Source organism: Bemisia tabaci, chromosome 1 (assembly GCF_918797505.1).
Source record: "Bemisia tabaci chromosome 1, PGI_BMITA_v3".
NCBI lineage: Eukaryota > Metazoa > Arthropoda > Insecta > Hemiptera > Aleyrodidae > Bemisia > Bemisia tabaci.
In genome coordinates, this window is record NC_092793.1 from 87,020,162 (window position 1) to 87,036,197 (window position 16,036).

A 16,036-nucleotide genomic window follows, 5' to 3' on the forward strand; every position below is an offset into this window, starting at 1 on the left:
GGCTCCGCGGCGTTGCCAAAGTTGCGATCTCCAAGGGCATTTTCCGCGGCGGTGCATTTCACGCAACCGCTCCACTCTCCCACCGGTCCAAGTGAGAAAACACGGGGTTCGGGGCCGTATCTCCTGCTACTACTGCCGTACTAAGAAGAGCGCCGTATGAGCCATCAGATGTTGTCAAATTTCCCTCAATAAAAAGCAAATTTATTCGGAAAATTTTGAATAATATTCTTCAAATTTTTCAGGAAGTTTGGTCCACAATTTGATTTTGAAAATTTCATGGAGAAATATGAATAACTTTTCTCAACAATACGTGTTTTATTCGTGGAAATTTGGCAACTCTCGAATTGTTAAATGGCGTTTTTCCTTAGCACAGCAGAATAGCCCACCTCCCTTCCCCATCATGGGCGCTTCCCGTACACCCGAGGCTGTTTAATTTACTTGCAGAAGATGCACGATCTCGAAAATATAATGGACCCTGTAGAATACGAAAATTTTACTAAAGGAGGCAAATTTACAGTTCGGCGCACTGATAAATTCTGGAGTGCGGTTTGGTCCGATATGCTGATTGAGCAGTCGCTTATGAAAAGTATGAAAACTAGTGGTGGACTCACTCGTGGCAGAGGATTTAGCGAAAGTACACTTGCAACGTGGATCATGGGAATGGTATCTTTACATAATGTTTGTGATAGCGTTGAGAAGTTTTGCGGCGTGAATTTTGAAACATCTGAACAGCATGTGCAGCTACGGAGTTCGCGGATAAAGCGTGATAATAAGGATACGCAGGTGCTCAAAGATTGGTTTGATCAGCATTCTCCGTTTCCAGAGCTGAAAGATCTTATGTGTATAGACTCTGGCATAATAGCTGATGAACATATTGATTGTCATAAGGCTGAAGAACTAGGTATTAGCGGGCTATTAAAAATTGTTGATATAGACTTCGAATCGCTGAAATTTCAGCGGAAAAATCGCTGCAAGCCCTTAAGTTGCCTTAAAACATCAATCGAAGTTGATGGTGACGTCATTCCTATTGATCCACTATTAATATTGAGTAGAATGTGCATTGCCAAAAAATCGGACGATGAACTGAAAAGCTTTCTGTCCTTTGAACTTGCACCGTTTCCTCTTTCCCTGTTTACCGAAGCGGGGATGAGGAAAACCCAAAAGTCATCTCTTTATGGAAAGATTACACCTTGCTCTGCTGTTATAATGGAAAAGAATGCAACGTTCGTTGTTGATGGTGGGTTCTTGCTGCACCGTTGTGTATGGCCTAGAAATAGCACCTTCTTATCTATTTGCAAGAGCTATGTCAAGTACGTTTAAAGCGCATTATTCCGCTGATTCTATGGTCATTTTTGATGGATATCCTGAAAATGCAATCGAGCGAAACACGAAACATGTAGAAAGGATGCAAAGAGAACGAAAAAAAATGTCCTTAGACATACTTTTCAATGAAAGTATGGTACCAACCGTGTCTCAAGAAAAGTTTTTAGCCAATAGTAAAAATAAAAATCGATTAATTAGGATGATGAAAAATCATCTCGAAGCGGAAGGTATTCAAGTTTTGCAAGCAGTGGAAGATGCAGACACCTTGATCGTGAATAAAGCAATTGAAAAGGCGTTGGTGACTGAAAATTCGGTGTTCATTGTCGGTGAAGACATAGATCTCTTTGTCCTCTTGGCATTCCACTCCAAAAATATTCAAAACGTTTTCTTTATGAAGCCAGGCAAAGGGAAAATGCCTCGAAAAGTGTATAACAGAGACAGTATTGGCAATGAAACTATCGCCGACAACATTCTTTTCCTACACGCTTTCAGCGGCTGCGACACGAACTGCGCCCTTTTTGGAAAAGGCAAAAACAAATTTCTGACTTTATTAACAAAAAATTCAAGCTTTACATCATTCATAAAAATATTTAACGACGCAAACGCTACAGCTGAAAGCGTTTCCAACGCCGGTCATAAGTTTATGCTTTATTTGTATGGTTACACCGGATCTGAAGAGATATCTATCAATGAGCTGAGGTACAAATGCTTCATAAAAACAGCATTCAGAAGCAAACAAAATCTTGCGGCTTTGCCACCAACAGAACAGGCTCTGAAACAACATTCATTGCGAACATACCATCAAGTTCAAATGTGGAGAGGTGTAAATTTGAACGCTTGTGATTGGGGTTGGAAACTTAGCAAACACGGACTCCTACCAATCACAACATTACAACCTCCTGCTCCTGAAGAAATTCTAAAAATGATTTCCTGCAAATGCAAGAAAGGATGTCAGGCAGCTTGTACCTGCAGAAAAAGTGGCCTGCCATGTACAATAATATGTGCCAACTGCCGTGACTCATGCACAAACATTCCTGATGACGTAATCATCGCAGATGGAGAAGAGCAAGAAGAAGACGCGGACGACCCGGACATTGTCCCATTTTCCGAAGATGAAACTGAAATTACAGAATCAGAGGAGAATATCGAGCCAGTGAATCTAGCCGCTATGGAATTTGAACCAGCTCTATTAGAACCATCTGAACATGAGATCGATATTACCGAGGAAGCGAGCCCATCAAATGTTAAAAGACCAAAATTACGGCGGTAAAAGATCTTCAGTATTAAATTCATTAAACAGCAAATATGACTTTAAAATTTAATCCGATACACTTGTATTTAACCATGTATAAGGTTTTTCATTAATTAAATATCCCCCCCCCCAAAAAAAAAAACTAATAAAAATTAAAAAAAAATTTAAAAAACCCAAAAAAACCCCAAAAAAAACTTTTTAAACACGCCCAGAAACGTAAAACATGTACTTAAACTACACCGTTTCTGCGCCAGTCCTAAGCCTGGATAAAGTGTGAAGGACAAGTTTTCATTCGAAGGCAGGGGAGAGGTACAAATAAGAAGGCGTCCATGAGGTAGAAAGGGGGTCTATTAGCAGGAGATGCGGCCCCGAACCCCGTGTTTTCTCACTTGGACCGGTGGGAGAGTGGAGCGGTTGCGTGAAATGCACCGCCGCGGAAAATGCCCTTGGAGATCGCAACTTTGGCAACGCCGCGGAGCCGTCTCGTTACGCCCTAGGGATAAGTCTGATACATGAAATTGTAGCATTTTGGATGTACTTTCATTTGGACGGATACACTTACCTTCTAAAATTGCTGGGAAAAAAATTACAAGCAAAACACCTTAAAAAAGTGAAATTTTGAACATTTTGGGATTTTTTTTGGCAACCTTTTAGTAGGCATATTTTTCATCAGAAAAATTTCGGACCGGGTGGAAAATGTCCGTAATTTTATCTACTTTCAGATTAGTCCTTACGTACTTACTCAAAAAACCAGCGATTTTAGCGATATGAGCCGAAAAACGAGAGAAAATCGCCGATTTTTGGCCGTTTTTTCGATTTTGGGGGTTTTGGGGGGGTTCCCATAATTTTTCGATGTCGCAAATTTGGATTCTCGTTAAGGACCCTCTATGGATGAGAAATCAGGTGAGAAAAAAAGTTCCGCTCCTAAAACCGCATAGGGGTCATTATTATCCTCAAATGACTGGACTATAACAAAACTGAATCAACGTAAAAATATCCCTTTTCGGGCGCAAGACTCAACATCATCCGATAGAATATCAAAATCTTGGTTCAAACCAAAACAAACTAACACAACCTCATGCACGAATTCTTCATGAGTTAATTAATTAAAATTTAGTCATTGACCGGTCCTTGTTCAGGCAGGACAAGATATTCTAATAAATAAAATAAATAAAGAAATGACTTCGGGATGAGTGAACTGTATTAGTTGTATTTGAAAGGTTGCCAGGCTGCACGGGGCCAGCTACAGAGCAAATCTGGGTTCCCTAAATTTTGAAGCGAAAACGAGACTAAAAAAATAGTTATAGAATGAACGATGTGAATTTTGAAGAGTAGTTTTACTGGTGAGGCAGAAGGCTGAGACGCGTCATCGATTGGTGGCTAGAAGAGCCTTAACAAGAGACAAAAATCCTAACATATCTAAAAGCGCAACTATTAAACGAGAGAAGAAAACCTAATTGCTACTTTACGACACTGGAAACCAGTGGGAAAATCTCTACTGGAATCCAGTAGGAAAGAGAAAGATAGAGAGTACACTACTGGCAGCCAGTAGGAGAGAGAAAGAGAAGGATCGCTACTGGGCGTCAGTAGGAAAGAGAGAAACAGAAACACTGCTAGGAACCAGCAGGAAGCAAGAGAGGGAGAGAGGTAAGAGCACTACTGGATATCAGTAGGATCGGCGAAGAGAGATGTGCAAAGGAACGCTGCTGGGAACCAGCAGGAGCAAAAGAGAAAAAGAGAGAGAGAGAGAGAGGGATAAGACACTACTGGGTACCAGTAGGAATGGCTCAGGAGAGAAGTAGCGAGATGAGACAATACACCAAAACAAGGACTTCTAGAAAATACATTATAAAAAACTGGGAAAAATAAAAGTAATAGTCGTATGCCCTTCTTAGGGTGAGAAAAGGAAAATAAAGCTTTGTTGAGTTTTCCTCAGAGAAACCGGGACCGGGAAAAATCAGGAAAATCAGAGACATCCACGCGCCATCCTACGGCGTGGCGCGGTACTGTGGAGTCTAGGCCGGTCCAGCGCGGGGAGAGGAGTGAGCTAGCCGGCGGTGTCGGTGGCTGATTTGCACGTTGCCGCGTCGCGTCACAACTAGTTAAACAGTCCTAAATCAATTGAAGACTCATTAAACACGAGAGCTTTCGATTGTAAGAAACATGTGGACACATTTTACCACCATGGCGCAAAGGGCGCGAATCGGAAACAAGGTTCCATGTTTATTTACAATTGAACCAAAGGTTTGATATCATGAAAGGTTTCATGTCGAATGATGTACCCACAAAGTCAGTCTATTGACTATGAACCTGCCGACCTTCATCGTTGCGAGAGACGGCGGCTGCAGAGGTTATATTTTTTTTGGACAATTTGACTTATCAAACTTTAGAGTTCATTGCAAGGGTAAACGTGCAAATTCAGAACTCTACATTTTTGCACTACAATTTTTCTCCCATTATGCCTTCCTTCTCTGCTTTCAACATTTGCGTAAAACAACTTAACTCCACAATAGAGTACCTGATAGTGATCGAACAATAACTGAAATGAAACTAACTAAAGTGGAATTTCATCCTCTCTCGAAAAGGTTCTTATGAATTGTTGCATTGGATCAAGCCTTGAGAGATATCGGCTTGAAAGGAACATGCGCCATGCGTTCTTCTATAAGAACACATGTTAAATCTCGGCCGAGTTTCATCGACTAACGTGACGTCACAGAAGCGTAGTTACGGCCTTCAACATGTTTTAATTCTGAGGGTCCACATAATGCTGAAACTTGAGCTTGAGTTACAGTTAACTACCTTATCATCACTTTTGATTATGAAACCTTCATCAAATATTTGTCCTCCTTGTTCAGCATAAAAGTTTGTTCGGTCTGACAGGATTCCACATTTTTGTCCAGAATGGATTTCGTCAACAAAGTTCTTGTTACAACGTAATGCCAAAACTTTTCCTGAACACCTGCTGAACACTGCAATGTAAAGGACAACAAACAAAGGTTAAAAACTGTTGAAGTTGGCAATCTTCTTGTACTGCAAAAATATTATGTTGGCGACTTTTTTTTGGTTAAGTCCAGAGAGTACGAAGGTTTGGTCAAATATTCCATACTCTCTGGTTAAGTCGTAGGGTGAGGCTTGCACGAGTCATTCCAGTATGTCCTCTTTGAAAATCGCTGTAAGCCGCCATTTTGAAAAACTGCGATTACACCACTTTCCCGGAGGAATTTTTTGTAAACTTTTTTTCCTGTCTTATTGGGTACCTATAAACCCTGTATAACAAAGGAAAAGTTTGCTCTAATTTGTCAGAGTTAAAAAGCTAGTTTACCTGGACTAAAGAGATAAAAATAGAAGGATAAAATTTCCAGAGGTAGGATTGCACAGAAATTACAATGACCAAATGAAAAACCAGCTGCAATACCTTGATTAACAAGCTATTTCCATATACTGTATCAGTTATCTTCAAAGAGCTTGATGCAAAAACGGCTTTTTTCTCCCGCCTCTGGAATTTCTTCAGACTTTGTCCATTGATTACTCATACTTGAACATTTCTTTTCCTAAATTTTCAGACCCCGAAAAAACTTTGGGGAAGCACTAGGAGGATGAAAGGCAAAACCTGTGAACCTTAATATCTCTCCAACGAAGAAAGATATCAATGTCCGGCTTGGACGAAAAATCATCTAAAATTTCATACTTCATAGTTTTAAAGGTCAAAATCCCGAATTCACATTTTTAAGTGAACATATGAAAATTTTTCCAGTTTTTGGGTCTGGAAAATTTCTTTTAAGCAAAGAACTTACAAAGATCTCAAAGCAAAGAACTTACAAAGATCTCAATTTTTTTTTGAACTAAAACCAGTTTTTTAAATTTTTCATCTTTTTTCGCATCCAACGAGTGGTCCATTAAGCTGGGGAACCAAACGGTTCCGGAGTTATGATCAATATAATTGATGGTCGCCGAGTTCAGAAATTACAGAACCTTCCAAAAAATTCACTTTGTTAAAATTACAGCTCCGTACAGGGCCCCTGAGCGGCCGGTCGCCGCTCAGTGGGCCTTTAAAATAGCGCTACAGAGCTGTAATTTTAAAAAAGTAAATTTTTTGGAAGTATCTGTAATTTCTGTACTCGGCAACCATCAAGAGTCCGTAAAAATGCATTATGCACGGTTTGAACATTCAATCTGATTTAATAACAGTCAAATCCGGCTTTTCAGCACGCGAAAATAGGTCGCGGCGTGGTAAGCGGAAACTTCAATCCCTCATAACTCAGGAACCGTTTGGTTCCCCAGCTTAATGGACCACTCGTTGGATGCGGAAAAAGATTAACATTTTAAAAACTGGTTTTGGTTCAAATAAAAAATTGAGATCTTTGTAAGTTCTTTGCTTAAAGGAAATTTTCTAGACCCAAAAACTGGAAAAAAGCTCATATGTTAACTTAAAAATGTGATTTCGGAATTTTGACCTTTAAAATTATAAAGTATGAAATATTAGACGATTTTTTGTCCAAACCGGACCTCGAAATGTTTCGTCGTCCGAGAGATATCGAGGTCTACCGGTTCTGCCTTCTATCCCCCCTAGCGCCTCCCCAAAGTTTTTTAGGGGTCTGAAAATTTGGGAGAAGAAGCGCTCAAGTATGAGTAATCAATGGACGAAGTCTGAAGAAATTCCAGAGGGGGGCGAAAAAAACCGTTTTTGCATCAAGCTCTTAGTGGTGCATCAAGAAACAGATACTTTTCCTGAGGAATAGAGTGATTTCATTATAATTCCTCTACTTAACGAAATATTAATAGGCTAGAATCTTTTGGTTAAAGACTGATTCCTCTAACATATAATGAAAATAATGAATTTTTTTAAATCTAATCTTTCTAACTCTAAATTAATTACAGTGAAACCTCGCTAAGTCGGTTTTCATCGGGACCGAGGAAATTTACCGAGTTAAGCGGGTTACCGACTTACGCGGACTGCCACTTTTCCTGCCGCGCTTTTTCAAATTTCGCGCCCTAAATTGGACAAACGCAAACGTGCGTGCAGAGTGACTTGTAGGAGTGTTTAGGAGAGCCATTTGATCGAAAAAAATGGTACTAAAGAGTAAAATTTCATGAGATGCACTTGAAATTGCGTGTTGTAAGTGTCAGGGCATCATGAAGTCATCGGGTTAATCGTATGTTGGGGTGCCGCGGCACCCCATTTCATATCACCCCCCGCGCACCCCACGCGGCATGCCGCGCCCCGCGCGGTGATGCGCCGCGGCCACCCGCTATGGCGGGTCGTTGAACTGAAAATGCAACGTATCAATACTCGCTAAAATCCCCGAAAAACTCTGCGGAAGATTCCTGGGGGGAGCGGGGAAGGGCAATGCAAGATGGTAGGGGGAGAGGGGCCGGTGCCGACTGGACCTGTCAACTCATCGATGCGTGAAATTGCTTAATTATGCATGCGTGTTTTCACACGCGCGATAAGATAACACGCGGTATCAGATATCCTATTCTCTACTGTTCTCATCTTTCGTGTCGTTATCGAGTGTTTTTGATTCCTTATCTCTCTATTTCCGATGTCGTTTCTCGCACTGCGCTGCGCTTTCTCGGAGATTCGCTCACCCTTCGTGGCGTAACTTGACCCGACCCGCACCGCGCACGGAAACACTACCTACGCTTGATCACGGGTGACGATCGAAGAAAAACTGGTCCAGATGGAAAAATTTCACCGAGTTAAGCGGGTTCAGAATCTGACCAAACTGAGATACCGAGACTTATTTAGCATTGTGTTATATGGGTGATAAACGGGACCGGGCGATTCTACCGACTAAAGCGGGTTACCGGCTTATCCGGAAACCGACTTGGCGAGGTTTCACTGTAAAAATGGCAAGTAAATAGAATATCAGTGTAGGCTCTTAATGAAAGATCTCTTCGGGAAAATATACAATGAAGCAGACAAAAAAATCATCCCACCATTGAAAATAAATATAAACATAAGATTTATTCAGACCGTTCAAGCTTCTTCAAAAATTCACGGCTTTTGCTTTCAGATTTGATCTAGCCAGCCTCGAAGGAATAGTGGTCATGGTCATGATCAAGGCTATTTCTTTCTAGCACTCAGGTCCCATTTTTCAGAACACTTAAAAATTCTGCTGTTCATGTATCAAAGTCGCAAGATCAGAAAATCATCCAGCTTCCGATATCACATAAAAAACAACAAAAATAATCAGACTAATTTCGAGGCAAGTTAAATTTCTATTGAAGAAAAAGTCCAGGCACCTGGTAAAGTTAGCTAAAAGGAGGGGTATCGATAAGGGCCTTTTTTGCCCTCCCCCCCCCCCCCAATATCTGCAAAGTACCCCGCATAGACCTTATGGGCAATGGCTCTCTCTAAAATCTGATAAAACTTGGATATGTTGCTCAGCTAGTCATTCTGATCAAAAGTTCTCACAGACCGAAAGAGATGCCACGAGCGGTTTTTGAGATATTCGCCGTTTTATGTGTGAAAATTGAGGTTTCGCTGGCCGGACTATTGTGCGGCTCCTCTTCTGCCCTTCCCTTCCAGTCCACTCCGGTCGCTCTCCGCTTCCCCGCCACCCATACCCAAGGCTCGGACTTCGACGCTCACGAGGCTTTGCTCACCGTCGCCGAACTGGGTGGTCTTATCACCGTGAGCGTCGGAGTCCGGGCCTTGGGTATGGAGGGCGGGGAAGCGGAGAGCGGCCAAAGTGGACTGGAAGGGAAGGACACAAGAGGCGCCGCACAATACTCTGGCCAGTGAAACCTCAATTTACGCTCATGAGACGACGAATATCTCGAAAACCCCTCGTGGGATCTCTTTCGGCCCAACGAACTTTAGATCAGAATGACTAGCTGAGCGACATATCCAAGTTTCATCATATTCTAGGGAGAGCCATTGCCCATAAGGTCTGTGCGGGGTTCTTTATGCGAGTTTTCCAAGTTGACTCAATGTAGTTTACAGAAATAATCATTATTTAGTCCGTAGGCCACTGGATACGTGTTAAACGGTTGCCTAAACATAGGTTTGCAGGCGTATTTTAGCGAAAATTCGTGTTCCCTATCACTCCGAGGCTTTTTTGAAACCAACCGCATTGTCTAACTAAAAGGAGCTTTTGATATGTTATCAAGGAGGCTTTAGGACACATTTTAACCCTAGTCCAAACTAGGGTTGAAATGTGTCCTGAAACCAATTTGGTTAGATGATGCGCTTATAGTTAAAAATAATTGCACACAGAATGTTGCGATTATCTAAGACTCCTGATAAATTGCAGGCAAAAGTGCTACAGGAGGTCTGGACCAGAGCAAGAACTGTATGGAAAGAAATGGAAGCAAGTGGCTTACATGATTTTCCTCACCTAAGCATCGACGAACTTAACAAGTTGATGTCATGCGTTTAGTGAAAATATGCCTCCACTACTTCAAAATCCGTCATTTGCACAGTTGTTTGTAAGGAAAATTAAAGAGGGTTATACAAAATCGGCGATTTTACCCGCCTCTTGGATTTTGCCCGGAATTGGATATGTTGTTCCCTATCACAAGACACGCCTTTTTCCGGCGTTGGCAAGTTCACCCGAAATTTTTCCCGCGCGCTACAGCGTTGCCAAGTTGAAAACAGGCGAATTCCGTAAGTGGCGTTAAAATTGAGCTATGAAGTTGCGGTTTTAACGAAAATTCTCTAAAAATTGCGCACTCTTAGGAAATGACCATCAATTTAATGACGCATTAATTTTAACATGCATTGTTGCCAATTTTTCGATTTTTTAATTCGACTAATTTTACAAATCCGCAAATACCCAAAAAAGCTATCTTCAAATTTGAATAAAAAGTTGTCTAATCGATAGTTCGTTTGATTCCGCATCCATCGATATATTATAGCTTGCTTGGAGCGACGACGCTTTTTGAGTCCGGGCGGATAGAGATTTTAGGCTCCAAAAACACAGGTCAGCATTAATTCCATGGTTTCCTATGTAATTTTTGGCGCTGAATCTGAATTTGACCATTTTATAACAAAATTGTCACCAAGAAGTTGCGAAATTTGGCAAAAATGGCTTAAAATCGGCCTTTTCAGCGGATTATTGCCAGTGACTTGCCAAGAGTTGATCAGACGACAAAATTGGTTATTTCCACAGTTAACACTCGTTGAACTTCCTACAAGCTGAGTCAAATTCTTTTTGTTCACGGCAAAATTAAACGCGCGACAAGCAGCAAACTGAAAAAAAAGACACCAAAATCGGCGCTTTTTGCGGTTTTTGTCCTAAGTTTCTTGTTTTCCGATTAAGAGAATGTTTCTTGACTAAACTAATGAAGAACATGAGAAGAATTTAATAAAAATGAACAATAAAATAAAACCGAACATATTCCGATGTTGCCAAGCTTAAACAAAATACTTGAATTTTCGCTGGTTTTTTGATATTTGTCCTATATTCTTTGTTCACTTCTTATTTTTAAATTATTTAAATGTATCTCTCGTGCAAAATAATACGCTTTTGTAGAATAATTTAATTTTCAACTTAGATATAACTAATTACTAGGGTATTTATTCCAGAGAGGAAAAATTCATGAAACAGTGAGTTTTGTCGAATCGTGTCAATGAATCACATTTTGAAACAGTAATGGAAAACTTTCTACTAAAAATTGATGAATAAAATGTACTCCTCAGACTGACTTCATTAAAACAAGACAAGACGCATTGCAAATGCAATATTGCCAAAATTACGTAGAATCATTGAATTTTGGCGGTATTTGACCGTTATTATTCATCGCCCTATATTCGGTAAATAATTTTATTTTATAATTCTGAGAAAATGGAGTTTAATAGAAAAAGTAACAATACCAATGTGAAGAAGCCGCCCAGGAAAGGGCAATAAGGGGCTTAAAAAGGAACAAAAGCGCTCCAAATTACTGAGGACCTGTGGGAGGACAAGGAACTATGGCGGTTAGGCTTTGCGGGGCGCGAGAGACCACTGTTAAAGCAGCTCCTATCTATGTATGTAACCATACAATAGTTTGTCGTTACACTCTGTGTAATTCAGATTTTCCTCAGAAATTTTCATGCAGTCGGAAACAAGAAACTTAGGACAAAAACCGCAAAAAGCGCCGATTTTGGTGTCTTTTTTTTCAGTTTGCTGCTTGTCGCGCGTTTAATTTTGCCGTGAACAAAAAGAATTTGACTCAGCTTGTAGGAAGTTCAACGAGTGTTAACTGTGGAAATAACCAATTTTGTCGTCTGATCAACTCTTGGCAAGTCACTGGCAATAATCCGCTGAAAAGGCCGATTTTAAGCCATTTTTGCCAAATTTCGCAACTTCTTGGTGACAATTTTGTTATAAAATGGTCAAATTCAGATTCAGCGCCAAAAATTACATAGGAAACCATGGAATTAATGCTGACCTGTGTTTTTGGAGCCTAAAATCTCTATCCGCCCGGACTCAAAAAGCGTCGTCGCTCCAAGCAAGCTATAATATATCGATGGATGCGGAATCAAACGAACTATCGATTAGACAACTTTTTATTCAAATTTGAAGATAGCTTTTTTGGGTATTTGCGGATTTGTAAAATTAGTCGAATTAAAAAATCGAAAAATTGGCAACAATGCATGTTAAAATTAATGCGTCATTAAATTGATGGTCATTTCCTAAGAGTGCGCAATTTTTAGAGAATTTTCGTTAAAACCGCAACTTCATAGCTCAATTTTAACGCCACTTACGGAATTCGCCTGTTTTCAACTTGGCAACGCTGTAGCGCGCGGGAAAAATTTCGGGTGAACTTGCCAACGCCGGAAAAAGGCGTGTCTTGTGATAGGGAACAACATATCCAACTCCGGGCAAAATCCAAGAGGCGGGTAAAATCGCCGATTTTGTATAATTCTCTTTTTCTTTAAACACAATTAAAGGAAATCTCCTTGTAAGAGTCTAACAAGGCTTGATAACTGCCCTTGATAATATACGTAGCGTCTATACAGTTTGAGACGTGTTTCCCTCAGATTTTTGCGGATGTCCCTTAAAAGTCGACTTTTGAAAAAGTTTTTATTTAACTATGAGCGCATCATCTAACTAAAACCAAACTAGGATTAAAATGTGTCCTAAAGCCACCTTGATAACATATCAAAAGCTTGTTTTGGATAGATGATGCGCACGGTGTCAAAAAAGCCTGGGAGTGATAGAAAAACACGAATTTTCGCTAAAATACGCCTGCAGACTTATGTTTAGGCAACCGTTTAACATGTATCCAGTGGCCAATGGACTAAATAATGATTATTTCCGTAAACTACATTGAGTCAACTTGGAAAACCCGCATAAATTTCCAGATTCTAAGGGGGGGGGGGGGCAAAAAAGGCCCTTATCGATACCCCTCCTTTCTACAAATCTCTTTTCGTTTTCTTGTTTTTTCCATTTCTCCAATGCTTTCTCATCTGACATACCTTCCAAATCCTACAATCTGAGTCTTTTTGACTTGAGTTGAGGAAGGATAATAGAGGCATATGAAAAAATAAAACATTGTCACAGCAAACCAACCATAAGGTGATGTTGGATTAGGATCGGTTGAATAATCATACTTGGGAGAGTCATCTGTGACAGGGATTCCTCTGTTCTGCAATTCAGTGATTGCATGCACATCTAAACTGATACAATCCTCAATTCCTCCGGATTTTCCTTGACTTAACACCTGCAAACCGAAAGAAGAGAGATTTTACAAACTGCAATTTTGTACTGATCTTATAGATTCAAACTTAAATCCAACTACATACATTTTGAGAAAGAAACTACTGTTTTTGGCTCACTTCAGAAACTACGTTTAGGCGCAATGACAAAGAGGAAATATGTTCATTTCAAAGCAACTGCGTTTCAGGAATCAGCGCACCAGGGCGGGTAAGACCTTGTTGACAATACATGGTGATCCTGCAGGAGCCAACCCGTGGCTCCTTTTTGCAAATAGTAGAGCTCCAATAGCACGTTTAGCAGAAAGAAACCGTTAATCACAGTCAATCTGACGATGAGGTGTTACTCAAACTTACTCCTCTTCTCCTTGTCTCTCATGACACAGACGCTTGGAAGCTGAGACCAGGCATTCCTTCGACAGCTTTCTTTTTACATGATGCCATCCTCTTGAGTCACTTCTTTCCTTATGCAGATAAGTACTAAGATGAAGGCTGGAATTAGTGGTCCCTCATTGCAAAAGGCGTTTATTAAAAAACGGCAAGAAATCCCTCCCCCTCCCCAGATTTGAAGTAATTCCTAGTATGTTATTCTACTACGTTGGATACGCCTTTCTGCAAAATTTCAAGGCCTAAAACGAATTTTTTCCTTGCAACAGTGTTGCCAAGTGTAAAACTGTAAAGTTCCATATCCATCAAACGAAAAAAGATTTTGAAGTGCGGTTTGCGCGAAATTTTTTCTAAAAATACGTCCTTTATACGTCCGACTACGTCATTAAATTGGAGATTTCAATGTTGCCATATTTCATTTTCTTCTCGTGATCAATTTCTTTTTAAATTAGGGTACATCGTCAAATGCCTCTTTTCAAAATCAAACAATAAATTGTTCATTATATAATTCCTACTTTTCAATTTCTTTGATGCATTATACCTCCCAGGGAAACGACGGGGAAGGGAGTTACGAGCAATTTAACGATGACGCTCCACGCGCAGCGACAAAAGTCCGGGCGCCGATCGCCGCTCCGAGTTGTCTGCACACTTCTTCTCGTCCACCGACAAGCTGCCAGCGGCGTGACATGTCAACCCTACTCTTCTCCGGCCCATTTTTCCCCTCCTCAACTCCCCCTCCCCCATAAAAAGTATGGTAAACCCCTAAAATGCCTGTAAAAATGCCTAATGGTTCGATGTCAGCCTAGAGATCTCAGGAAAACCTTAGATAAATTTTCAGTGCGTAGCTCTCTGCTAGTTGAAAGTCATAATTTTGTGACTTCTCTACACAACTACCCAGGACCCACCACAGGGAGGTGGTTACGTGTTGAGTCCCGCTCGTGCCTCCCCATCCACCCAATCATTGAGGCACCGATGAAAAAATGAGAAATACACGGGTTAAATTAAACAACAACGATAAAACTAGAAAGAACTCCTTGAATTGAATTGAATATTTGCTTCAAGAAAATTGATCAAAAACGGAAAAAGCAGGCTAATGCCTCCGGTGAGAAGTAATAAGGGAAGATTGTGCCGATTTGTCTAGATCGAGAAGGATGAAGAGTCAATGTACTTTCTGAGATTGATGGCGCGATGAAAACTTACAGGGAACCAAAAAAGGATTTTTTATATTGACTTTATTTTTATTTAAGTTGCATAGGAAGTCCCCGCGACATACCTGGGACTCAAATTTTCCGTTGTGGAAATGGTCCGCCTTGTATGACATTGCCAAACTTATTTGATATGTGCCAAAATACTGACACATATCTTTATATTCCCAAATTTGAATTTCTTTGCAATGTGATTCACTTAATGTTCACTTAATGTGCTGGACTGATCAGTGTTTTCCCCAATACGACAGAGATACATGGGTGAATTCAAATAAGGGTCAAATTCCAGGTTCTATTATTCCCAAAATTTTTTTGTGAATTTTTGGGCAAACCAAACTTTATTTTGACTATCATTAGGTGTAGACTTAGGAAATATAGCTCGTCGAGCTTAATAGTTGGGCTTATACCGAATTTCCACCGTCAAGTGTATCACTACCCAAAATTTGCCGTAATTTTGCCTGATTTCCCAAATTTACATCTCAGAGGTGACATATAATACTTTTAATTAACAATTGAACACAATTGTCATAAAAGCATCGTCGAGCACTAAATTAAAGCATAATTGAAAACATATAACCCTTTCATATCTTGCAGAACCAAAAAAGTTGAGAAAAAATTCATCCGTCATGAAAGATATCTGGAGCTTATTCTGCTTGTCTTTTAGACAGTTCCGTCTGTTTATCAAAATGCGCACTGTTTTCCTTTAACACGAGAAGAAGCTTTTACTTCTTGGAATATTACAATACAAAATGAATCAAAAACACCGAATTTTAAAACTTCGAGGGGGCGTGTACCCGCTGAAGTGGAGATAAAGCCAGGAAAAGTTTGAGGACTTACATTAACATAACAATTACACCGGTCAACTTTTTTTTTTTTTGATTTTCCGAAGATTTGCCAATGGTTTTGGAGTAGATTTTTGGCGCTGATTCTGAAGAACACCTCCATTTACCTGTATCAGTGCGATTTATCCTGGGAAAGTTTGGAATTTTTCCGGAAAAATCGGAATTGTCCTTAAAAATCTAGCTTTTCCAGAAGAGTCAATTTTCCGGGAGAATCTGTGCACGATGGAAAAAACCCAGGAATTTTTCGATTTCGTAGCCTTAGATACATAAGAAACCCTGTTGCACCCCTATTAAAATTTCCTTTCTTTTCCTACTACCATGGTTTTCCGGTCCAGTTTCATTAAAATCAATTAATTAGTCACCGCGATAGTGTTTTAAGCCA

General features: G+C 40.2%; 1 protein-coding gene across 1 annotated transcript in view; it reads right to left on the reverse strand.

Moving 5' to 3' along the window:
* The window catches only part of AlaRS (alanine--tRNA ligase, cytoplasmic), a 126,435-nt gene that overhangs the window by 43,486 nt on the left and 66,913 nt on the right, over window positions 1-16,036 (reverse strand). Inside the window, exons 11-12 of the mRNA XM_019057706.2 lie at window positions 13,078-13,228; window positions 5,375-5,544 (exon numbers count right to left, since the gene is read on the reverse strand). Of these exons, the coding sequence (XP_018913251.2) occupies window positions 5,375-5,544; window positions 13,078-13,228 (321 nt within the window). The remainder of the gene's footprint in view (window positions 1-5,374; window positions 5,545-13,077; window positions 13,229-16,036) is intronic.